We start from the raw sequence: 27,017 nt of genomic DNA, 5'->3' as shown, positions 1-27,017 counted from the left end.
AGCCCCCTTTCATGACATTCTCTATTACTGCATGCATTTCTACTCATTTGAATTGAAAGCATTTCATTGGATGATTTGGATTTCTGAGCCTTGTCAAGGACTATAGGGACTTTGGGACTTTTCTATAGTCAAGTTTCTGGGCCTCGCACAGGACAATCAAAGTAAATTGATATGATTGTCCTGTGCGAGGCCCAGAACCTTGACTATAAAAATAACAATGACTACAGATAAATCAATTAAATTCTATGAGTTCTCAAAGCCCGGAAATTACAAAAAAAAAAAAAAAAAACGGCAGCAATTATCAGCAAACGGCAATAGCCATATTTGAATACGCAGATTATTTCTTTATTAAATTGATTACATTTTGATTTCCAGATTCCAAATATACACTGGGCAATAACATCCAGGCAGCTCTTGAAAGAAAAAAGTTTAAACTGCAGTAAAACATTTTAAAACGTGAGTCACAATTGTTCTCTTGCAAAAACAATAACAACAGAGACCCATTATCACTATTTTTATTTAACAATCAAAAAAAAAGCAGTCTTCTATAGAGGGTGACATTTCTAAAAGTGAGGTGCTGAGCCCAGACATAACAGTCAATCATAGTAAGCAATAAAAAAAGAACAAAACAGTAACAAAACCAAAATACTGGTACAAAAGCGTTTCAACTCTCCTCTTTCATTAAAAACAATGAGTTCAGTCAGTTTTACTCTCAGCTTGTGCTGCGGCTCAATCAACATAAGATTAACTCAACACGTCTGCACACCCACTCACACAAATGAGCCATTAAGGACAATAAAGTAGCAGGAAGGTGGAGTGATGGGGTGAATGATGACACTGGGACATGATGATAATGACAAGATGCTGTTCAGTTTGCATGCTGTGCAGTAGAGAAGCACAGCTTAAGTGTATATGGGTATGGGCCATCTGCAGAGAGAAACACAGGATAAGTACACATTTTTACACAGCAAGAATAAAGATACACATATTACTGTTGTTAATTACAACTATCCTGTAAAAAAAAACTATATATATATATATATATATATATATATATAACAATACAGATTGTGTCAAAGCAACTTCACAGTATTTAGACAGCACAATAGTGTGTAAGTAACGCATTATTGTACACAATCAATTTTCAGTTAAAGGCAGAATTCAGTGATATCAGAATCCAGTTCAGTTCAAACAATATATGATATCGCTGGAAAGTATATATATAGTTTAAGAAATTTCTGATTGTAAAACGCTACTTCTTTTTCGTTATTATGTAGCCTACTGATACAAATTACTTGGGTGCGGGTGCAGGCGCATCAGATATCATCAATCATCAAGTATAAGCAAACCGGCGCAACGGTCCTGTCTGCATCATGTTTTTAGCGAATATTTACATTTATTCACATATGACTGGATTTGTTGGACTGTCATAATTTTGGCTAATGCAGGACACTACTGAATGATGCGCATCAAGTGGGTATACGCAAAGCCGCCTGATAAAGAAGTGGGTATGCGCCGCATACACCTTCCACCACTACACCACTGCTGCTATGTACCCTCCATGTTCATTTAACGGAGTATTAAAACAACCCGACAGCACTGACAACTGCAGCTAATCATCAAACCCTTTAAAACACTCAAGTAAAGCCTCAAGTAAAGCTGCATCTTCTCTTCGATGAGTGAAACTTCCTCAGCAGTAACTCTTCCATTCTTGCCTGCCCTGAACTTCCTATTTTTCAAACTTTCTGTTTGCTTTCCATAATGCAAGAAATTTTACGTGAGGTTAGGGTTGGGGAGGAGGACGCTTAATCAAATGACGAATCAAAATTCGACCTTGCCTATCAGACTCTCCTTAACTAAAATATTGCTATTTTAGCTTATTATTCACTCTAGGAAGAAAATACACTTCCCAAATGAGATTTCTAAATAGTACATTTTATCATTAAAATCCATTTTAACATTAATGGTGCTCTAAGGGGGCAGGATAGTGCCGGTGAGGGGGCGATGCCCTGTGTCACACCCTTACATTCATATTTTGGCTTATCTGCTTGCCTATATAAAGTATGCATCATCAATAAGGCGTGTGGTGAATTAGATCTTTTAACACGTTAAGGCACTTTAAGTGTTTTTCACATTAAACATAGTTAATGTATTAAAGGGATGGCTCACCCAAAAATTAAAATGTTATGTTTATCTGCTTACTCCCAGGGCATCCAAGATGTAGGTGACATTGTTTCATCAGTAGAACACAAAGATTTTTAACTCAAACCGCTGAAGCCTGTCAGTCATATAATGGCAGTCAATGGGATCCATGGGATCAAAAAAAAACAACATACAGACAAAACCAAATTAAACCCTGCGGCTCGTGACAATACATTGAGATCTTAACACACAAAACAACCAGTCTGTGCAAGAAACTGAACTGTATTTATATATATATTTTTTTTTTTACCTCTGACCCACCACAATATCCAACTGTCCTGAGCTCAGCGATCTCTCTGCACTGTGAATATGTGCAACAAATTGTTTCTGCATATGCGTCTACTAGGGGTGTGCAAAGCAGCCGGTATTTGTATCTGTATCTGTATTTGTATTTGTTGAAGGGGGGGAAAGTATTTGTATTTGGAATTTGTATTCGTATTCGAGTAAAATTCAAAATAGGTGTAAAATCCTGTTGTTGTTTTTTGTGCGTTACACTCATAATTTACGTTATAGTGTAAGTATTCTTTAATTATATCCATTATAATAATTATGTAAATGCAATATTGGTTGATGTTTTTGAATATGTAACAAGGAACGCCATTGAAAAGAAAATAACATAATAGCCATTACCTCATTCCTGGTTAAACCAACAACTAATAAAATACCATTGTGAACATTATGAACCCCACCACCACCCGTCCTTGTTGGAGGACGCCAAACAGACAGAATACAAACAAATAATACTTAAAAGAACTGTTCTTCTTCTGAATGAACTTCTTTCCAGTGGCGTCTGCCGTTGCTAAGCAACCATGACCTGATCTCTCAATGAAGACTCGGAAGCTTCAGCAAAGCATAAATGGATTTCCAGCAATAAAAATCGCTTGCAGTAGCTCTGCTATTAAATTTATTTTAAAATGGTTATTCCTGTACAGATATGATGAGCTGTTCCTTCAACTTGGCTGTTTTTCAATGTTATTAAGGGAAAGGGAAAAGCTGATTGGTTGGTTCTGGTCACATGACCTGCGCTGCACTTGAGGCATTCTGAAAAGTTGAGATGTATTTATCTGGAAAAAACGAGCGCGTAGCACTGTGTCCGCGTCGCTTCCATTTTGAGCGTGCATACCGCGCGTCTACATGTGAAACAACGAACTTGAGTGCGCATGTGAACGGCCCCTAATGGAATAATCTCCCGATCAAACTCTGCTTCCCAAAAGCTATAAACTGCCTCCAGAACCCAGTTAAGGTACAAAAATCTATTCAGCAAAAATAGTGATGCAGTGAAGTCTTTTTTCACCCAGCCGAGTCTTCTCTGTTGCTGTGTGTAGCAGCCTGTGTCAGTCACCTCTTTTAACCCCACCCCCGACTCCTGAATGTCACTCACTCACGCGGGCATGCACTGACTGCGCTCTCATGAGGAAACGCAGCTTTTTGATAAAGTTTTTCTTGTTCCCGAATACAAATATTTTTTTAAGTATTTGTTCGAAATAAGTATTCGTAAAAAACACGCTATTTGTGCCTTTCTGAATACCGTATTTGGGTTCGGCTCCACCCCTAGCGTCTACTATGCCCTGAGCACATTGACGCGTCACGTGCCAGCTGCTGTGAACGCTCAGGACAGTTGGACATTGCGGTGGATCAGAGGTAACTAATGATATAAATACTGTTCAGTTTCCTGCACAGACCAATTGTTTTGTGTCTTGAGACCTTAATTTATCGTCATGTGCCGCAGGGTTTAATTGGGTTTTGTCTGTGCCATTATATGACTGACAGACTCAAACTAAAAATATTTCTTTGTGTTCTACTGAAGAAACAATGTCACCTACCATCTTGGATGCCCTGGGATCAGATAAATGTCAAGCAGATAAACATTAGATTTTCATTTTGGGGTGAATATCCCTTAAACTAACATGAACAGAACATGAATAATACATTTATTAGAGTATTTATTCATCTTTGTTAACGTTAGTTAAGTACAGCTGTTCATTGTTAGTTTGTGTTAGTTCAAAAATTGTATCCCTTAAAATAAATCTTTGATCACAATGACATATTTAAATGTTTTATCATGGGAAAATTCTCTTACGCCTGAAAATAGCTTGAATGAACTCCCCTTGCCTCATTTACTATACTCAGATCTATAAATATGCAAATTAGCCCCGTCTTCACTCCACACCAGCCTCATACCGTGAAATAAGATGTGTCATATTGCCCATTCCTAGCAGTTATTTATTTCCTTTAATTTTACATTTGATTTAATTATTAGCGTTTAAAACAGATGACACTTACTGGGGTTTTTCATCTGGTAATGATTCATCATAGCAAGAGCTTCCATGGCGTCATTAACAGACTCCCACTCCAGAAGCCCTGACGAACTCCTCTCCGACGTGGAACCTATTCATTAAAGAAAAGCACTGGAATCATTACAACAATGAAGGGCCACAGACGTCACTACAAATGAATCGAGTGTAGGGCAGAACGATATTGGGAAAACATGCGATATTATTGTTGAATATTGCGATAACGATATTCCTTGCGATATAACATTTCCCTAGAGAAATGCCTTTTTAAATTATTATTATTATTATCTATTTTTTTTATCATTTATGTATGTAATGATCATACTAAAATAAACAGGTAATAGATATTTATCTGTCATCCAAATTAAATCTAACTCAGGCAAAAAAAAAAAAAAAAGTCAAGGAAGTTGCAAACATTTAGACTTTATAGATATTCTGATTTCTGGTTTGCTGTTAACATAGACCTGCAAACACAAAATTAATTGCTTTCAAACATTACTTTTTATTTATATGTAACCATACACTCAAGAGCATCTTTTAAACAAAGTATATCCTTGCCTTGTCAGTTTTTTTTTAATAAAAATAAATATTATTAAACAAAAATAAATAAAAAAAATACTATTATACAAAAAGTTTACTATTAAACTTCAAAAAGTTAGGAGCATAAAAAAGTTAGTAATTTTAGTAATGCACTGATCTTGATTCTTCATGGCTGATTCTGATCACTTATGTTTTACAAGCGAATGGGTTGATTCTGAAAGCCTTTTTATATATTTATTTATATAGCAAGGGACAAGAATGAATGAAAATGAGTACATAAACAAGATGGTTATTTTCTCTATTATATGTACAGCCATTTAAATTAGAGACATCCACTACATTTTTAAAGAATCTACAGTATAAATAACAAAAAATAAAAATAATAAACGATAGTCGTGTAGACAATAAATGCAGCCATAATCAAAGTAGGCTACTCTTTCAATATTCAAAGTGCAAATAGAGACCGATTTTTTCAAGCATGATACAGTTATAGACAACCACAAAACTTAATATAGCCCACATATTAATAACAGCCTAGATATTTTATGTAGCCTAATTTGCGTGCATTGTGGAGTCGCTCTCTAAAAGTGGGGTATTAAAATTCGCGTTTTACTTTTGGTTTCGTTTTAACGACCGTGCGAAACTCTCAGCAGCGCTGAGCGTCCATTCTACAATACAGGAGATTACTTCAACAAAACCATTTGAAAGTGGGAGGACACAAACGGGATTTTGACAAGCGTGCCTCCACAGTTGAAATAATGCCTCTGCGTGATGGAACTCGGCCGCTGAGGTATCACTTGATGTGAATGTATGCCGCGTTGTACAGTAGAATATATTGAGACTGAGGCGCCAGAATTGTATCTGACAGAATGTGCTCACTGTTAAACAGCCAATTGTGGAGACCTTTTAACTGTCCACAATAAAAAATCGTCATATCACACACCCCTAATTGAAATGCAGTTTGTGCAGATCCGGAACAGAGGTTAGTTGAAAGAGGAAAAAAAAATGTCTGGTTCCTAGTTGAGCAGAGCTCAGTGACAGGGAGTGATTGACGGCTAATATCTCAAATCTTCATTATAGGCAATACTATAAAGATTAAGTTTAAATGGTTATGTAATGTTGGAGAGAACTGCGAACATGTCAATGCATCAGCTCAGAGCAGATTGTGCAGTAGTTAGGCTAGCGAAAGTTTTGGAAAGAAATGAAACCAATTAAATGTCTTTTATCGCAACTTTCTGCGATACCAATATCGCGATAACGATAATTCTTCGATATATCGTGCTGCCCTAATAGAGTACACTTCAAATTAGTTCATGCCGAGTTAGGTTTCTACGCTGTGATTTACAATGCAACGGTTAAAGAAAGCACATTTCCACATACCTTTAGCTGCAAAAAGTTTAACATTGGAAGGGCTCTTAACCCCAAGTTCTTCACAGATCTGAAAAGAGATAAAGGTTGTAAACATACACATCAAATAGCATCATGTACCAAGAAAGGTCCTGACTTCCTGTGATGTGAACTCACCCTGGTAAAGGTGTCTGGTGAAGCCTCGGGTGCTGCGTTGAAAAAGTGTAGGACGTTGCTGGGGTGCTGAATGCGGTTCTTTGCCGCCTGCTCTGGAGAAGTGAAACGGTTATTTCTGCTCCCGTGAAAGTCTTTAAAGCTGCTGCTCCCATCTTCCAGCTCATAGGACTGACCGGGCATGATGGCCTGCTGCTTAGACACACTGACACAAAGAAAAGAAAGAAAAGAAAAGAAAACAAAACAAAACAGATGAAACATTTGTAGTACAGTGTAGTACAGACTTATCAATGATTAAATACAAAATGAAAGGTATTTATTAAGATTGATGTGGTTTGGAATTGGTAAAATGTGCTTGGGGAAAAAATATGACCAGAATATCAATGTGCCTAATAATTATGCGCACAGTGTACAAAACATGCAATAAATCAGGAAGCTATCATAGCAAAATTATTTAAAAAAATAAAAATCCAATTGGAACATACCACACATTGAGCTTCTGGTTGAACAGGAAGTTGTTGTTGAGATGCGAGATGGCACGATCCACAGCATAGCAGTCTCCCATCTCAACCATTGCAGCTCCAGGTTTGCTCTTCATGAATTTCACCTTCATTTAAAGGGGAAAAGTGGATCTGAGATAAAGTTGTTTGCATTTTGACAGTACCCAACTTACTTTCAGCTGTTCTACATACCCGTTCAACATTTCCATACAGGCAGAAGATGTTGAAGACCCTGTCTGCATTTATTTTTGCGGGATCCAGACCATAGACCATGATCACGGGTGAGTCTGCATGTGCGCCATATTCTCCCGGGGGCGGAGGTGGGGGGCCGTACTGTCCACCGTAACGTTGACTGGTTCCACCGCGCCTTGGAGCACCCATAGGTGGTCCCATCCGTCGGCCTTCATAGGGTGCGCCAAAACTCTCGTCTTGGTATCCGTGATAACCACCTGAGAATACGCAAACGACAAACAGACGACATTGGGGTGGGGGATGTGGGCAGGTTAGGGGTAAACAAACATTTTGCACACCCTTCATTTTAGTTTAAGTTTTAACGTCAACACGGCACCATCTTGCTGCCACTGTGATAAATGCACCCCAATTTGTTGTCGTTTTAACATTCACTCCCCTGTTTGCGAGCAAATGAGGCAAATGTGTTAACGCGTGTGCCCCCGCAAGCCTTACCATACTCTGGAGGGTGGTCTCCCAGCAGAGCCGGCTGCCTCTGACGCTTGTTGGGGTTGGCGTTCATATCTGAGAGGCGAGAGAAGGAAGAAGGCCAAGAAAGGAAGGGGGTAGGGGCCAAAAAGAGAGAGAAAGAGAGAGAGTGAAAGATGAGTTTGCTGAGAGGCGACAGGACACTGACTTTGTGAATGTTAATTTGATTGGCATGAGCTTTAAGTTCAGCAGAGAAGGGGACACATAAAACACCAGAAAAAAGGGCTGATAATATTAGGGTGAATCTCACGAAAATGCGGGATACATTTCACCCCCCAAAAAACTACTTTTAAATCTTTGGATTTTGTATGGTAACATTTTCTCCTTGCCATTGTCAGTGCCTGATTTGTCTTTCTTTGTAAAGGATTTGTTCACTTTCAGAACAAAAAGTGGATTTACAGATAATGTACTCACCCCCTTGTCATCAAAGATGTTCATGTCTTTCTTTCTTCAGTCGTAAGGAAATTGTTTTGTTTTTTTGAGGAAAACATTTCAGGATTTCTCTCTATATGGTGGACTTCTATGGTGCCCCCGAGTTTGAACTTCCAAAATGCAGTTTAAGGCAGCTTCAAAGGGCTCTAAACGATCCCAGCCAAGGAAGAAGGGTCTTATCTAGTGAAACGATTGGTTATTATCGAAACAAATTGACAATTATATACTTTTTAACCTCAAATACTCATCTTGTCTCGTCTCTGCGAAGCACACGCGTAGCCTGTGTGATCTGGGTCAATAAAGAGTCGAAAAACTCCCATCTTGTTTTCTTCCCCAACTTCAAAATCGCCCTAAGTCGCTGCAGAAGTACCAACCCAGTGTTTAAAGTGAACATACAAAGATAATAAAAAAGAAAGGCAAAACAGCGTTGTAGGGCGATTTTGAAGTTGAAGACAGAAACAAAATGGGAGTTTTTCGACATTCCCTAACTCTATTGACTGGGCATTTGAGAAAATAACCAATCGTTTCGTTAGATAAGATCCTTCTTCCTCTGCTGGGATGGTTTTAAAACCCTTTGAAGCTACATTTAAACTGCATTTTGGAAGTTCAATCTTGTGGGCACCATACATATCCATTATATGGAGAGAAATCCTGAAATGTTTTCCTCAAAAAAAAAAAAAAAAAAAAAACAACAACATTCCTTTACAACTAAATAAAGGAAGATAAGAACATCTTGGATGACAAGGGGTGAGTACATTATCTGTAAATATTTGCTCTGGAAGTGAACTAATCCGTTAAAATTAGAGCATTAAAATACTGCAATGGGACTTAAAAATATTATGATATAAATATTTTACAGCTCTAATTTTATTTACAAATAGTAATGAAACATAATTGAGGTTGGGATTTTATATTCACAATAATTAAGTTTCTTTTGATTCCGGTTGAAATATGACAGGTTTCGTGAGACTGACCAATTAAATTATTACTTACACACCTGTCTATCACAGTCGGCTGGCTAATAAACATACAGGCTTTTTTTTTTGCCCCAATAAAACTGGTGTGTTTGCCTGTGACAATGTAAGCGTGTCATATATTATGTTTGGGAGTGAGTGGGTGGGGGAGGACAAAATGTCTATTGCAGACACACACCTTGATTGCCCCCATTGCCATCAGCATCTGCACCTGTTCAGGTACACACAGTGCAAACATCAATCTCACGGACATTTTGGAAACAAGCACATAACAAGTTTCTAACTCTATTCAAGATCTTAAATGTGGAGGGCACCATGCCTTTATTCGTGTAGCTTTTTACAAAAAAACGCAACAAACTGAAAATAATGGCAGGCCTCTTCTCCTATACCCCTTTTACCACCAAAACGGTGCTGGTGATTGCGTCTCAAGACAGACTCTCGTTTTTACTGACTACATCACTTCATGACGATGTGCCATAAAACACATATTCTTTACCTTCAAGTCATACTTACTAGTTACTAAAAATGCATTTTTACATTTAAATACCGTATTGTTCCAAATATAAAACGATCGTCCCTGTCACCCCCCCTTTTCCCCTAAGATGCACCCTTTGAAAACTAAATCTTGTCTTGAGCGAATTTCTAAAAAATGTATACCATTTTCCAGTTACATATTTTTTTGGTAATTTTATATTTTACCAACATAACTCTACAATGTTGAACACTCGTATTACTTTCTTTTGAGATTTATTTATGAGATAAGCACGCCACTTTAGCTTGAGCACAGTACAACGGCTGTCTAAGAAGAAAAATATTTTTCTTCTGAGGTCAGAGTGATTTTTTGTCAGACTGTGTCACTATCATTATTCTAACGGTATTAGAATCACGACACTGACATGTAACCCGATAAAATCTTATCTGACCGCAGGTACTAAATCAGGACAGCACGTTTTTCTCTGGCACTCTAAAACTGCGACTGACCAAAGTGTCAACAGCTTTCATGCATGACTTTCAAAATAAAAGTCTTGCATCATAATAACTGAATTTTTGTTTCTTTGACTACACACTCCATGACTCACTCAAAACCATCTTGCAACCCAGCACTTGAGAAACACTGGGCTAAATGGCATAACACAGTGAAATAAACAGTGGGTCACTTCAGTTCTGAGGTGCACAGTCGTTTTACACATTTAGCGCCTCCTATTGTTGCGGGTCTAATATTGATGTAAAAGCCTAGACCCTGACTATAAGGCAACCCCATTTTTTTTTTTAGATGCATTTACAAAAAAACCCCAATGTGTTATATTCGGAACAATACCGTAATGCAGTGACTGTATGTAATCATAAGCTACACTACAAAAAAATGCTTTTCTTACTTAGATTTTTTGTCTTGTTTCAAGCCAAAATATCTAAACATCCTTAAATCAAGGAGGATTTTCTAGACGAGTAAACACTGTTGTCTTGTTTTCAGAAAAAAACAAGTCAAAATTAAGTGTTTTTGCTTAAAACAAGCTAAATAATCTGCCAATGGTGCAAGAAAAATAGTTTTCTGTTTGAAATAAGATTTTTTTTCTTACCCCATTGGCAGATTATTTTGCTTGTTCTAAGCAAAAACACTTGACTTTTTTTCTGAAAACAAGAAAATTTTTACTTGTCTAGAAAATCCTTCTTGTTTTAAAATTTTTTAGATATTTTGGCTGGAAACAAGACAAAAAAATCTAAGTAAGAAAAGCATTTTTTGCAGTGTAGCTTTGATGTAACTGTCAATAGTTTAAATATATAACCCAAAAAAATTAAGTAGTTGGGCAGCATGGGATATTTAGAAATGGGATTATTTTGCACAATCTTGCTTTGTTTTACATTAGGCAGACTGGCTAGCTGTTTTTAAAAACTTTTTACTACAACCAGTGATTCTAAGCCCAAAGTATACTTCAACTTTGTAGTGAAATATTAGAGCTGGGTTTCTCAACTCTGGCCTTCAAGGTCCACTTTCCTGCAGAGTTTAGCATCAACCCTAATCAAACACAGCTGAACATGCTAATCAAGGTCTTCAGGATCACTAGAAAGTTACAGGCAGGTGAGTTTGATTAAGGTTGGAGCGAAACTCTGCAGGAAAGTGGACCTCGAGGGCCAGAGTTCAAAACCCCTGTATTAGAGTATACGTACAACCAAGCACAGCGAACAAAGCATACTTCATTTGACAGCAAGTGAAAACACAGGCGTGCACTGTAAAGTTTGTTCCTTTAAAACTGATATTTTTTTTTGTATTTTCACAGCTGTCTACTGTTGCTGGTGTCTCTTGTAAGTTGAGGCTGGAAAACAGTGTTGCCACCTTATAGAGCAACAAGTGAAAAGTATTAGGCACATATAAGAGCTTACCCATAGAATACATGTGTTTAGAAAAGATTCGGTATGCATATATAGTAATACTGCGACAAAGAAATGTGTGCACGCTCCAGCAAATGCACAACAACTAAAGTATACTTTGGGCTTTAGTGGCTTTAGCTGCATAGCGGTCTTTTTTGTCATAAATGTAAACACACAGAATGGTGCCAGATTAGGGAACTAGCATCCCGTTGGTGAAAAAAGGGGTACTAAGCATGCAAAACATCTCTGAGGATCACAATAATGTTGCTCACAGAAGAACAACACATCCCAGGAATACATTTTAATGCACCTTGCTGAACTACATCAATTGGTAGCCCAATAAAGACGACGAAAAAAAAAAACAACAGCACTCAACTGGGGAAGAAAAGATCAAGTTAGTCAAACATTTGGTCATACACCCCCCTGAAACATTAGGCTATAAGCGTATCACTCCAAGACAACAGAAGCTTGGGGTTACTTACAGTACAAACGCAAGGGTTGGGGGTTGAAGGATCGGGCAAGTAGAACATGCCGTAAATTAGCCCCCGTTGAGCGTCTTCATGGCGTCCTCCTCCATATCGCACTTATGAACTTTCCACTTCTTCCCCCCACCAGTCCATTCCACTGATTTCCCAAGTACTTTTGCTCGTTTCAGATGAGTTTCAATGCTCCACTGATGCCAGCATTCTCATTTCAATGCCTGTCTTCAAATGGTGGTTGAAAAGCTGGAGCAATTTATGCCCATTTCAGACTGACTGGTACTTCCACTAGAGACACAAAGCCAACCTGCATCATACGGAAGGTGTTACACAGTAGTCTGGAAAAAACGTCACATATTGATAGAAAGAGAGAGGAAGAATCGTGAAAGGGTAGTACTAGAGGAGGAGGACACATGTTGGGGGAAGAGAGCGTATCTGAAACACCAGCCTCCAGGGCAGAATGTCGGGGCTTAATTGAGTAAAAAAAAACTTGATGTGACGGCTGTCTGCGTGTCAGTGCGTCTGCTTGTCGGAATGTTGTCTGCAGAGTGGTTTAGTGTCATCAGATGTTGACGAGTGAAGAGTCAGGCATGTCGATTTGTAGGTGTCGGGGTTTGTGATGCAACGATCGGCACGGCGAGAGAAAGACGACGTAGCCCAGAAAGACAGACGGTTTCAGAGAAGGCTGTTTGTCTGTGGACATCAGCAGTTTGACATGAATGAAGAGAAGAGGTCTGTTTGCATTGTGTTGTGGTGTCACTTGAGGATGTGTGTCAAAAACATCCCTTGTTAGCAGTGAGGTTAAGGTGATGTGTCACAGTGGAGTGTGTCTCATTCTTGACCCGTAAGAAATAACGGGAGAAAGTTGAATGGGTGTGGGAGCCATAACTACTTGCACCGACAACCCCAAATCCTTCAATTGTCTTCGTTGGCAGTGTCATTGCTGTAGGAGGTGATGAGTGCTAAATGTTGCGTGATCAGGTGTTTGTCAGGATGCCTTGCAGTTTCACGAGAGTAAAATGAGTGTTTGTCCTTCTGGAGAAATATGCTCGCAGGTATAGGAAGCAGTTGTGGTTTGATGACTGGTAGAGTGTTGGAAGTCTGAGGCACTTGTGTCTTCAGTGAAATCTAGGAAATATCCCCCAGTGTCCAGATGTACTGAGTGTTCTGTTGTTGCACTTGATATTCTGGAAAGTTCTGTGCTTTCGTATTGGACTCTAAATGTACCGCATGAATGTGAGGAGAAAATGGCCAGAGTGAGCACCAAAGAGCATTTCATTCTAAAGATCTTTGGTTTGGTCTGCAATTAGTTTGCGAACAGGAATTTCTTTAGGCACACAGTTGGTGGCCATGAATACCTTTGACCAAAATCAAAAGTCAACACGAAATCATAATTGTCCCCATATACTTTTTTATACATATTACTTGTCGTTGTGAACAATTAATCAGTGCATTCCAAAGAACAACATATTACAACTTTAAGCGTCATAATCAAGACCTGTTGTTTTTCATACACATTTATAAAAGTTTAACAAACTCCCAATAGACAAAATCAAGCCCCCCTTCAGTTTTTACTTTTTAAATATTACTGGTTAATGGGTTGCGAATGTAGTTTCATGTCGACCGTAAAATGTGTCAGGGTAGACCATGGACTGATAATCCGCCTCTATGGTGCTAACTCAGTAAGCCACTTGCCCCTCACACTACTGGCATGTGACAGGCTTTGCTGGAAAAGGAAGCTTGTGAGATATCGGCAGGACGACATTCTGAGGAAGCCTTACAAAGATCACAGGAATAAGGCTTTGCCTTCCCCTAAGAGAGCCATGAAAACATACACAACATGCGGTGTAGATGTTGGTATGCCTACCACTCAGCACAGGGGAGGTGAAACAGTGGATTCATTACTGCGGTTCTAAGAGGTCCCAATCCCACCCACTTATTTCCCCCACAGTGGCAGTAAGGGCGCTGAGAAATGTCAGAGCAGATGTAGAGTAAACGGTACCTTGGCTGCTCAGGTTCGGATTGGTGTAGTCCCATGTGTCCTGGTCATTCTTGAACACATTAAGGCGTGTTGGCTAAGAGTAAAAAAACGAAACATAAATTAATTAAATAAAAATTCGCTTTCTAATAGCTTGAGTAGGGATGGCAATACTGAGGATTTACTTAAAATATCTGAGTCGTGCTTTTTTTGGCCATAATATTTTCAAATTGATTTTGACTGTTTTAACTTCTTGCTTCAAGATGTTGACTTTGATGAACCTACCTTGGCATACTCGATCTTTAGTGTGCAACAGCCAGAGTATATATCAGCCCCATTGAGTGAGGCCTTGGCCCTTTGGGCGCTCTGAACGGAATCAAATGTGTGAGGAATTAAGGAGATACAAAGGTAACCTTGTGCACCATTATTAAAGACGTTATTACTTAAATCACTCTTGGAATGCAACAAGCATTGGCTTTGACAGAAACTTCCTATTTAAATGCCTGTAGAGGTGCATTCACATCAAACGCGAGTGATTTACATGTTAAGTCAATGCAAAGATACGACAGACATCCTGTTGTGTGAATCGAGCTTTTGGCGTTTAATGTGTGATTCGCACAAGTTGCGAATATTCTCGCTGCGTTAATCAATCAGGAGCTTACTCTAGTAGTGACGTGATTGTGACGTAGTGAACGGAGGCAGAAATCCGAAACAACAATGGAGGAGAAAATCATCATTCTTCTATGTGGATACTCAGAGCTGTACAATACATCTTCATACTTTTATAGAACCAGGAATAAAAACAATCTTGCTTGGAAAAGTGAGTGAGGACAATCTGGTAAATTGTACAAAATGCTCTTTACTCAATTTGAGCTATATATGTACATACTGAGACTACAAGATAGCTAAAGCTGACAAATTGAGCTTATTCTATGGCAGAAGCCCTCCCATGACACGAATTCAGTCTGTTGTGAAGTGAATTTCACGCACGAATGAAGCGAGTAAGCTCAAAATGTTCAAGCGTCCTACTATGCGCAATTTATTCATGGAAGCGTCTGGTGTGAACGCCCCATAAGACATTCATAGCCCACATGTGAAGTGGACTTAAATGACAAACTGAAACAACCATGACAAGCAAGCAGATCTGCAGTCTTAAGCAGTAAAGGATATTCCACCATGGCCTGGACTCCATTCTTCCTAAAGATGACGATTCTTTGAACAGGACCACAGTTGTTGCAAATAGTATAGAGAACATCCTGTAGAACAACAAGAATATTATTGTAAAAAGACCTAATCTGAGTAATAAAAAGCATTCGTAATATTAAACAGTGGAGGTGGGTATTACCGTGGTAATGGGATAAATGGGGTTCATGATTGTGAAGAGCAAAACATTATTAACACTTCTGGAATCATCAGGGTCACCCGGCCTGGATATCTTCTGACTGGTAGAGTAGTTTACAAACGCAGGATGTCCGGCGATGTAGATCTGGTTGTCGTTGGCATAAGTAACAGCATTGCAGGACCCATTCATATCCTCATATTCAACCAGGGCTTGACGCTTCTTAGGCATGAGTACAACATAGCTGCAGAGAGATGGAGATATATGATCCACAATGCATTCACAACCAAGATACAGCGCAACCTACGGAGGAAAAGCACAAGTTACCTGATGGTTCCAAACTCTTGCAGGGCTTCAACGATGTCTGCCTCCAAAACTCCGTCCACTAATCCTCGGACATGCACCACAAGAGAGGGGAGGGTCTTATGTGGGTCAACATAGTCTTCCTGTGAAATAAACCATAAAAATGTGAAAACATAATTTTAGTCGAGCGAACAGTAATCAATCATAATTTATAACATGAAAAAATAATCTAAATACAAATACTGCGATTTGTGCGCAATACTCAATTTGTGAAAGCTGTTCATATTATCCTTATGTTGTACAAACCGAGCATAATCCACACAATTGTATGCATTAATTATCATGTACGTTGTGCTAATGCACAATATTTTCCCACTTGTTGGTATTAATAACATGCATCATATGTGATTACGGTTAACGTTACATGCAACATAATCCATTCATTCGGTAGCCTTTCAAAATATATGTATGGCGTTGGAAAAAAAAACAGGTATTTAACACACTAATACATCAAACATTCGCTACATGATTATTTAAGCGATAATTTGTGTGTTTTGTGATGCTTTTGGTGCAGAAACAAAAAAAAATCAGCGTGGTGTATCTCAATTGTTTGGTTAGCTGGTTCGCTAACTAGTGCTATTTCAACCAGCTAGCTAACTAAAGCTAAGTCATACTTAGTCCATAACAAAATAACTGATGGTGTGTAAGCAAAGATTTGTCTTACGGTCGCCATTCCCCCCTCGTTTTCCGTTTTTTGGCGTTTTGTTGCTCTGCCGCCTTCGCTGTAGTAGCGGGCCGTCTGCGTCGCCATGTTGTCCCGTTACGATTCACGCGCAACAAACTGAAATGGACGAAAACTACAGAAAATGGGACAGGCGGGGGTGACGCCCTCTGGACAAGAACTCTCAATGCTACTGGTGAACAGGAACTGTCAATCACCAGTGTAGTCCAATAAAAACAACGTGGATCTACGTTGAGATCCATGATTGGACAATACAGTAGTCATTCAGAAAAGCGTTTAAAATGGGATTAAGGGGATTAAAATGAACTTTTTCACTCACCAGCCAATTTGGCTGCTAAATTTTTAGGTTAGCAGCCATTCATAATTTCTACTAGCCAAAAAAAAAACAAAAACAGAATTAAACAGCTTGAGGCTATCTACACTGGACATGACAAAGTGACATGTTGCAAATCACTGTGGCAGTAGTAGGGATGTAAATTCTACATTTAATCAGACAAGCATAATAATAATACATTTAGACTGTTACTAAACAAATCAGTATCAACAAAAATTAATCTTTGAAGAAGTTGCATATGAAGTGGCATTTAGATGTATTTACACATGTGAATGCAGCTCAGAGGGACATGGAATGCTTTAACCTGCAGTTACAAATGCATAAATAATGTTTTGATATTTGGCAGCAAATGACTGTTAAGTGAGTCATTGCGATTGAACCAAATCATTTAAACGGTTGATTCATTCAGGAACGAAACATTCAGGTTGTGTTTGGAATCTTTTTTTTTTTTTTTGGCGAAATAGAGCAAAAACAGCCAATATGGTGTCTAAAACATGAGTCTCTTGATATTAACTATGTTTATTTAGCTGTATAAAATCAATATCACATTTGTAACCATGCTGATTTAAAAAAAAGTCACTCTTCGTCAACTATATAAAATGATATAAATATATACATTTTCTGCCCCCTTATCTTAAACTATGTTATAATTCTTAATGCATATATTAATAGACTGAATCATGCAGTGAAAGATTTTCCTCTCTTCCTCCTCCTGACTTTCCCTCAGATTTTCCTCTCTTCTTCTCCGTGAAGCCGAGGCCTGGAGTTCGGACGTAGAGCTCGAGGATATGGAGAGTGAACAGTTTTCACTTTCTCTCCCTCCATCGCCTGAGTGCCGTCGCGCAGTTTCTCCGGTCGAGTTTTCTTTCAGCCGTCTTGCGCCCAGCCCGGAGGCACGAGAATTTGTTTCCTTTGGTATGGAAGATATTTTATTTACCGCGGCCTCCGACTCTGAAGATTTCGGATCCATGCTGCTTGACGCTCTCCCGCCTAGCGGCCAGGAGGCGCAACCCTCCCCATCCCTGGCCGGACAGGAAGCTTTATGCCTTCCCTCCGGTCAAGCTCATTCCGGCGGTCTTGGGCAGGGTGAGGGTGCACGCCTCCTCCTAGTGTCCCCGTTCTGGCCATCCCAGACGTGGTTGTCGGAGTTGATCTCCCTCCTGGAGGGCGATCCGTGGGAGATTCCAGTCAGGAAATATCTATTGGGTCAGCTCCAATGCAAAATTTGGCACCTTCGACCAGAGATCTGGAAGTTGTGGGTGTGGCCGATCAGGGGTTGCTTGTAGACTTTGATCTCTCAGATGGAGTCCGGGAGACTATCAGTAGCGCCAGGGCCCTTTCTACTAGGAGGCTTTATTCCTCCAAATGGAACGTTTTTGAGTCGTGGTGTTTAGCTCACGCTGTGGACCCAGTCAGCTGCCCAGTCGGCTCAGTGCTGGAATGTCTACAGGATAAGTTTTCGGCTGGAGCGGCCGCTACCACCCTGAGAGTCTATGTTGCGGCTATTGCTGCTCAAAGGGGTTCTGACGATGTCCCTAGAGGCAGACACAGTTTGGTCTCCTCCTTTATGCGTGGAGTTAAGCGCTTAAGGCCAGTTCGTCCTCCTAGTTTCCCTTCTTGGGACCTTTCTGTTGTCCTGAAGGGGTTAGTTGAGCCCCCTTTTGAACCTTTAGAGTCAGGATTCTGACGTTAAAGGTTACTTTGCGATTGGCGTTGTCCTCGTTAAAGCATGTCAGGAATTTACAGGCATTGCATTGAGTTTGTGCCTGGCCTGGTCAAGGCATTTTTGAGGCCTAGACCTGGGTATGTCCCCAAAGTTCTCTCTACGTCTTTCCGTTCACAAGTGGTAGCGCTACAGGTTTTCTCTCCCTCTTCTTTGAGTGAGGACGGTAGTCTTCATCTGCTCTGCCCTGTCAGGGCTCTGAAGGTGTATGTGGACTGCTCTAGTCAGTGGCTTAAGTCTCTACAGTTGCTGGTGTGTTTTGGTGCAGGCCACAGAGTGCTAGCCGCTTCAAAGCACATGATATCCCATTTGGTTAGGGATGCTATTTGTATGGCCTATGAGGTGCGCAGTTTGCCATCACCTTTAGACATTAAAGCTCATTCTACCAGGGGAGTTGCCTCCTCCCTGGCTTTGTTTAGAGGGGTTCTCCTGGAGGATATTTGTATGGTGGCAGGTTGGTCCCCTCCTCATACTTTCGTTAAGTTTTATAATATGGATGCAAACACAGCTCCTGGCTCCTGGGTTCTTTCCGCTTGAGCCAGCTGTGTTAATATTCTGGTCTTATTGGGCCAATCCTGGCAGCGCGTTAGCTTGGCATGTTTGGTATATAACGTCTCAAGAACGCCTTGGGTTACCATGTTCTCTGAGTAGGGAATGAGACGCTGCGTACGCTGCCAAGCTCCTCACGCTGTTGACCTGCTTCCTCGATAGGAAAATCTGAGGGATAAGATGGCGCAGGCGCTGTCTAGGATGGTCACGTAAGACGTGGGGCGGTGCCTCGCACCATCAGCCAATGAATTGGTGTGACTCTATAGGGCTTCAGACAATCGTCACACTTGGGGGTGTTCCCAATGCGTAAGCTTTTACGCAGCGTCTCGTTCCCTACTCAGAGAACATGGGTTACGTAAGTAACCCTAGACGTTACTGTGGTAACTTACTCCGTGAACCTAACCTGGTCGGGAGCAGGTTATCTTTAGTAAACCCGCAGAGTTTCTTTCAGTCTTCTCTATCTTTTTAAAGCGTAAGCAATGTTTAAATACTTCAACGATTCATTCACGCTGCAAAAATGCTTTTCTTAGTGAGTATTTTGGAATCTAAATTAAGTGCATTTTACTTAAAACATGAAAAATAATCTTAATGCAAATGGAAACAAGCTTATTTTTCTTTCTTAGTGAGTATTTTGGAATCTAAATTAAGTGCATTTACTTAAAGGAACACTCCACTTTTTTTGGAAATAGGCTCATTCTCCGACTCCCCCCGAGTTAATAAGTTGAGTTTTACCGTTTTGAAACCCATTCAGCCGTTCTCCTGTTCTGGCGATATCACTTTTAGCATAGCTTAGCATAGATCATTGAATCTTATTAGACCAATAGCATCGCGTTCAAAAATGTCCAACGAGTTTCAATATTTGTCCTATTTAAAACTTGACTCTTCTGTAGTTATATCGTGTACTAATACCGGCAGAAAATGTAAAGCTGCGATTTTCTAGGCCGATAAGATTAGGAACTACACTTCTATTCCGATGTAAAAGTCAAGGAAGTTTGCTGCCGTAATATGGATGCAGCAGGCGCAGTAATGTCACGCAGTACATGTGCAAATGCTAACCTAGCTGGGAACTAATTTCAGGCTCTGTGTGATATTACTCCGCCTGCTTCGGCCATATTACGGCAGCAAACTTCATTGACTTTTACGCCGGAATGGGAGTGTAGTTCCTAATCTTTATCGGCCTAGAAAATCACAGATTTACATTTTCCGCCGGTATTAGTACACCATATGACTACAAAAGGGTCAAGTTTTAAATAGGAAAAATATCGAAACTCATTGGTGATTTTTGAACGCGATGCTATTGGTCTCATAGGATTCAATGATCTATGCTAAAAGTGATATTGCCAGAACAGGAGAACGGCTGAATGGATTTCAAAACGGTAAAACTTAACTTATTAACACGGTCCCCCCAAATGAGCCTATTTCCAAAAAAAGTGGAGTATTCCTTTAAAACATGAAAAATAATCTTAATGCAAATGGAAACAAGATTATTTTTCTTTCTTAGTGAGTATTTTGGAATCTAAATTAAGTGCATTTTACTTAAAACATGAAAAATAATCTTAATGCAAATGGAAACAAGATTATTTTTCTTACCCCGATGGCAGATAATATGCAAAATAAGAAATAATACGCTTGTATTGTATTGAATAAATAAATACGTTATGTAATTTTTCTTATTTCGAAAATGCATCTTGATTTTTTTTTTTTTTTATTGGAAACAAGAAGACAATAATACTAGTTAAAAAGCCATTTTACTGTAGGTGCATTGCACATATTGCACATATTTTCATCATGCAGACACGGTCAAAAGTGACAAAAACTGCATATACTCTATATAGCATAGGATTATTTTTATTTTATTTATTTAAAAATTTTACATATCCACATGCGCATTTGTTTGAGCTGTGCCATTTTTAAAAGGTAGTCAGAGCACATTTGTACAGCCGCTGTATGCAGAGTGCTAAAGAACATTTTTGTGTCATTAACTGAGCACAAACCCATCAAATATGAAGCTGATTACTGTATGGAATGGAAGGATGGCAGATGAAAAGGTAGTTTGAGATATTTACCGTAACCACCACCACAGCTTTTGAATTTACTTGGTCATCTTTATTTCCTATAAATGCACAAATGCAACATTTATTCTTTTCATGTTAGATTTTAATATTCTTCTAATACTCCCATCTCCTCTTCATCTGTCATTATTTTGTGAGCCTTCTTGCTGTAGGAGTCATGTAGCCTACACCCATGAAGCCTTTATGCTTACAGCTTTACCTGGTTGAATTATGTTTTTATACTTCATATTTAGCTGTTTTATTCTACTTCTTTTTTTCCTTTTGCCTGTGGGATACCATGAAAATTAATAGTTGTTCAATTACCATTCTGCCAGTTTTTTTTGTGAGCATTATGTTTTATATATTAGAGGCACAAATACATATCTATGCTACTGCAATTCATTAATACAGTCACAAATATAAAATTAATAACAAAGATTAGACTCTAAATGAGTTTAGTTCACTACATGATGATGATGATATTGATATTTGCGAAAATCAAACATCATCTCAGCATATTTTATTGTGGTGCTTTTGAAATAGTCACTGCAGATAACGAAGAACATTGAATCAAAAGTCACATTGCCCAACTAAAGCAAGTGCTTTATAACCTTAATCTAAACCTCTGTCAATCTCAATAAAAACTTGTGTAAATGTATGACAGAAATAAAGTCAGTCTGGTTTATAACAAGTGAAGCTGGTAATGCAGTTTTTGGAGATATTTGATGACGCTGGAGCTTGACATCAAACAAAGTTTGGGTTTTCACTTTTAACCAAAAGTTTACATAGTGTGATGGGAATGTAATGTTCTAACAATGTTATCAATAAACATTTGTCGAATGTTTTTAGAGAATGTTATCCTACCTTTTAGCAGAACATTCTGGGAACTAAAATAAAGCTTGCTGCTGAAAACATTACCCAAACATTAAACATTGCTAGCTGGGAAGGGTGTCCAATCCTGGGTCAGCATTCTGTTGTTTAACTCCACCTTCCTCTAATAGTTTAGTTCTGAAGTTCTTAGTGATCCTGAAGACCTTAGCTTGCTCAAGTGTGATAGCAGTGTAGCAGTGATTACTTATCTATCTGAACCTGGTAGATAGCACCACACTGCTTTTTCCATTGGCTTTCTTATCATTGGAGAAAATAAGCTTTGGGATCAACAAACATTTATGATTCTTACACATATTTGTTTATCATGATAACCTTTACAACTTGTGAAGCCTTAATACAATCGGCAGAATTATAGCACATATAGTCACATGACTTTTCCAACAATTTTCCCTGAAAATTTGACTAGTTTAGTTTGAATAGTTTGCAAGAGAACTATTATCAACACAGTGAATACCCATTTAATCACTTATTAGCAATTGCATTTTTCAAGACAAGTCACACGGGGCTATTTACTCATGCAGAATAAGCCTAACAAAAAACACATTTAAAAGGGTCAAGTTTACATTCATATTGTTTGAAAAAGGTTAAGCTTCTCTGAAACAGTGGATCCACACCCATTTCTGGATTAATCCAGTCAAATGATATGATATGAACTTTGATATACTGGTCTCAATAAAACAACACATATCATTAAATTGATTATACACCTTGTGATGGATTTTCAGAGCCTTTTATTTTCTGCAATGAAATTCTCCCACATGGAGCACAAAATGAATGTAGTAGGTTGAAGCTGTTTATTAAAATCAATTTAATAAATATGCACAGCATAACACCAAACCCAGGTGTGAATATCTAGTTATTTATGGAGCATTAGTTCTTCTTCTTGAAGACTTGATGGCAGACTTTGTCCTGACAATGGATCTCCTGAGAGAGAGAGAGAGAGAGAGAGAGAGAGAGAGAGAGAGAGAGAGAGAGAGAGAGAGAGAGAGAGAGAGAGAGAGAGAGAGAGAGAGAGAGAGAGAGAGAGAGAGATTTGCATGATTGATATATAGGCCTACATTGAAACATTTCTTAATAAACACTTGAAAAGTGCCAAATTGGAACTGGGACAAAAAGTTCCATAGTATTACAATTTATACTTGGGTATGTACAACAACCTTGGGGTGCCATGTAAAGAGAATGGTGCATTAATATAACCATGGTATATAGTAAAGTGCTATTGTATGCCATGAGAGTAAATATTTATTTCTCCCTTTGTTCACTCATTTGAGAAACATTGAGAACATTCTTTACCAAGTGAAGCAGATCTCCTTCAATCCATTGCCTCCAGCCACGGTTCTCCTTTTCTCCCTTTTGAACACACACCAGTTTATCACCATCCCACGTCACCAGGGTCTGAAAACAAATATTTCAATTTACTGTCAATGTAAAAGATGAGTACTGTTATACACCCCTATCCATATGTGACCTGGAGCTGCAACTTTGACATTAAGTGCCAATTATTATAGTTACATTTATAACCCAACATATTAAAACAGCAAATATGCTGTATTTGTCATTCATAACAATGCATTTAAAATGTTAATTTAGAAATATGTATTTGAATTGCATATGGAATTTCCACTCATTTGGATTAAATAATTTGAATATAAACAGAGTTGAGAAACTTAATATGATGCATATCTGTGAAACCAGCAAGAATATGTTCAGTGTAAAAGTTTTTTGTAATATTACAGAAGTTCATGCCGGCTTCATTTTTGTTTGACTGGCAAATTTGCATAATTTTATTCATTTATGTTAAAAATGTGTAATGGGTGGAAGACAGTCATATGGCCCTGTTTTGACACATTTGCTGCATTTTGGACACCTACCTTAACATCTCTGTTGTCCAGGCCTTTTGTGTGCTCATCAAACTCCTCCCCTATGTTGAAATTGACCTCATAGTTTCTGAAGGTGCTGAGAGTTTTGGTCTCAAATTTGTCTCCATTCTGCACAATGACCTTGGTCTGTTTGAGATGCACTGCAATCTTACGGGTGGCAAAGTCAATATCTGCAGGGGAGGCAAAGAATGATATATTAAAGCCTTGAAAAGGAAAGATCACAGTGATCCAAGTAGGAATGTGTGAAAGTAGTGAAAGGGAGCTTTGAAATCACTGGGGATGCTGAAGAAACAGGGTCATGTTTCATCCTGTGATGCAACAGACTGACGGAAATATCACATATATTTATATGCTGGGACAAAGGTGGCTGAAGTGTTCAAGTTCGCTCATCTCACAACTTTATCAAACTGACTGATAAGATACCTGGCATGAACTTTGACCCTGAAACAAGCAATCTATTTATTTCTTGCACAAGCAACGATAATCAATGTTTTTTGTCCCTTTATATTTAAATTTGTTTAATAATTAACAATGAACTATTTATTTGTTTGTTTTCCTCAGATTGTTTAAAAAACGCTATATAAAGTCTATTAAGCACAATAGGTAACGAATATTGCTCATGTTAGACTGAAATTTATGCAATCCTAGCACATGCATGAAACATAAAACACCTTACACAAATTATTCTGCACCACATCCTTTTTTTTTTACTTGAGATTTTGTGGCAACTGCATTTTCATTTTCAAGTTTAAGGTTTTTATATTATAATTTATTACAGTTAATGTTTATTTTATTTCACGTAATGCATTTTTTTTTTGTGAGTACATGCATTCATCAGAAACAGACAGCTTCTACCTTTATTACTTTGCACTACATCCTCTTCTTTAACCTATGATTCTACAACAATTGCGCTTTGATTTTTGCAGGGTTACAATGAACTGTCCACTAAGAACAACATACAAGAACCTGATCTGCATGCTGCTGTTGATAAGTAGTCATTCAGTAAAAGGAATCATACCTAAAGCCTTCATGACATCATCAAATTTGTCATTGCTGACCATCTCCCATGTTCCATTGAAATCAGCCGGCATTGTGAAGCTGGATGTTGTGCGTCTGTGTGTGAGAGGAGTGTTTGATCTAATGAACTATCGGGACAGAGTTCTTTTGATAAGACCCTTTATCTTCATTGAAAAAATGGGTGGGCTTTAGAAAGGGGATGTACTTTGTGTCAGCTTCCAATATGAACTGAGAGAAATATACAGACAAGCTGTGAATTTTGCAGTTGTCATGACATTTTAAAGCTGTGACAGCAGTGTTCCACACTTTGTTATACTTCCTCATAAGTATTTTTAATCAGCAGTTTTCAAGTAATCTTGTAGAATAAGTGTGCATTATTATCTACTGACTTATTTTCATATTTTTTACTGAAATTGCTAATAATATTATTTGAAATTAAAATATTGCATTAAACATGTGAATGTGAAATATTTGCATAAATAATTTAAAATAACTGTTTTCAATCAATTTTAAAATGCAATGAAAATTTTACATTTTAAAATGTGAATTTTCAGCATCATCCTTCAGAAAATATTCTAATATGCTGTGATTTGCTGCTCAAGAATCATTTCTGTTTATTATTAATGTTGTTGTGCTGCATTTTTTTAGTGGAAACCTTTATACTTTTTATTGTCACTTAGGTTCAATTTAACGCATTCTTGCTTAATAAATGTATTAATCTTTTTTTTTTTTTTTTTTTAATCTTATCGAAACACAACTTTTGAAATTTTGGTAGTGTCTGTTTAATTTTATGTTGTTTTAATTACCCATGTGTAATAAAATAGCAAAGTCTGACAATGATGGGTGTGAGGCAAGTAATACTTTGTAACTTGCATTTGTGGATTTGTCAGTGCCACTGTTGCACTGGTGAACATATAGGGCACATGATGATAAGTTAAGTCAGAGTAGATACGTGTCTTTAGTGCATTTGATCTCTGTCAGTCATTATCAGCTCAGCATTTTCAGAGGCAGGTAAACCGCTGTCTTTGATCATGACGTATCAGTGATCTTGACATAAATGCAGTCACTTTTCAGATTTCACCAGTGTATCTATATTTGCCACATACTGGTGATTAGTGACAATGTAATAACAATGTAATGCTGTAAGTCTGAGTAAACTCATTTAAAAAACTTTATTGCATGCACTGCTTCATATGAAAACCATCAAATACTTGATCATCATCATTATTATTATTATTAGTAGTAGTATTACTTGTAGTATTATTATTTATTTATTAGTAGTAGTATTATTTGATTTGGTACAATAAATCCTTCTGATTTTAGGGTAAAATTATGTCCTGGATATATTCACCCAATCTAAAGGTGAAAGAGTACATGAGAGTAATGCGTCTTCATGCAGCTTTTACTGTAAAAAATGTTACAATGTTAGAGGGTATATTGCTTAAGAAATAGAGCTTAGGGCATGTTTGTTTTCTCACATCAATCTCTTTAGCTAACTTCTTTTCTGCTCAAAATCTCAAGAGAGTTTACTGTTTAATGGTTTAGTTACTATTTAAAAAATAACAAGTAAGTCTTATCCCATAATAGGTATTCTTTCTTGTGTGATCATATGGGCTAAAGCATTTCAAGGCATTGATCAAACACAACAAACTACTTAGATAATATAGATTTTCACAGTAACTGACAACAGGGAGCTCCTATTAATTTATCATTTTTAGGCTGACAATTACAAGTGCATCAAATTCGCTCTTCATTAGTGATATTAGCAAGTTGTACAAGAGGGAAAAGATGAGGACAGAGGTGACTACCCATATACTTAAGATCATGTAGGCTAAAGTTCAGTTTGCTATCTGTGATATACTCTTGTGCAATTCTTCCTATAAATAATACTGTATTAATATTTAAATAATAACAACAGTCATGCAGTGTCATTAATTATGATACTAGTGTTCATTTTACCACATTGCTCACAGTGTTACAGACACAATAAAAATAAAATATATACAATTGTGTATATTTTGTATATGCAATTACAATAAATATGTGAAATCTTGCAACATCTGTCATTGTAAATAATGCAGATTCTTTCATTTTGACAGATCATGCCAATTAAAGTACTAATTGTAAATAAATCCCTGCAATGAAAAAAAAACTGTTGAGTTAGTTCAAGTTCAGATGTACTTC

At 38.0% G+C, this 27,017-nt stretch overlaps 2 protein-coding genes across 4 annotated transcripts; both read right to left on the bottom strand.

Annotated features, from left to right (window-relative positions):
* Positions 1-323: 323 nt before the first annotated feature.
* hnrnpl2 (heterogeneous nuclear ribonucleoprotein L2) lies at positions 324-16,487 on the bottom strand. 3 transcript variants are annotated; one of them, XM_073817578.1, is made up of 14 exons: positions 16,371-16,487; positions 15,671-15,789; positions 15,350-15,587; positions 15,175-15,260; positions 14,290-14,386; positions 14,029-14,101; positions 9,359-9,391; positions 7,742-7,810; positions 7,250-7,506; positions 7,043-7,164; positions 6,561-6,762; positions 6,417-6,474; positions 4,486-4,590; positions 324-927 (listed from the first exon to the last, which is right to left on the bottom strand). In XM_073817578.1, the coding sequence occupies exons 1-14, from the start codon at positions 16,455-16,457 to the stop codon at positions 869-871; spliced, it is 1,605 nt and encodes a 534-aa protein (XP_073673679.1). In that variant the 5' UTR covers positions 16,458-16,487; the 3' UTR covers positions 324-868. The 3 variants fall into 3 exon arrangements, with proteins under 3 accessions (XP_073673679.1, XP_073673680.1, XP_073673681.1); XM_073817579.1 differs by lacking the exon at positions 9,359-9,391; XM_073817580.1 differs by lacking the exons at positions 7,742-7,810; positions 9,359-9,391.
* A 6,163-nt stretch (positions 16,488-22,650) lies between these two features.
* On the bottom strand, positions 22,651-24,960 carry rbp2a (retinol binding protein 2a, cellular). The gene is made up of 4 exons (XM_073817855.1): positions 24,835-24,960; positions 23,808-23,986; positions 23,230-23,331; positions 22,651-22,860 (listed from the first exon to the last, which is right to left on the bottom strand). Exons 1-4 carry the CDS (start codon positions 24,905-24,907, stop codon positions 22,807-22,809), a joined length of 408 nt encoding a protein of 135 aa, XP_073673956.1. The 5' UTR covers positions 24,908-24,960; the 3' UTR covers positions 22,651-22,806.
* Between the last annotated feature and the right edge of the window lie 2,057 nt (positions 24,961-27,017).

This window comes from Garra rufa, chromosome 14 (assembly GCF_049309525.1).
Source record: "Garra rufa chromosome 14, GarRuf1.0, whole genome shotgun sequence".
Lineage (NCBI taxonomy): Eukaryota > Metazoa > Chordata > Actinopteri > Cypriniformes > Cyprinidae > Garra > Garra rufa.
Note: the sequence above shows the minus strand (reverse complement) of the source record. Positions and strands in the feature narration are given on the sequence as shown.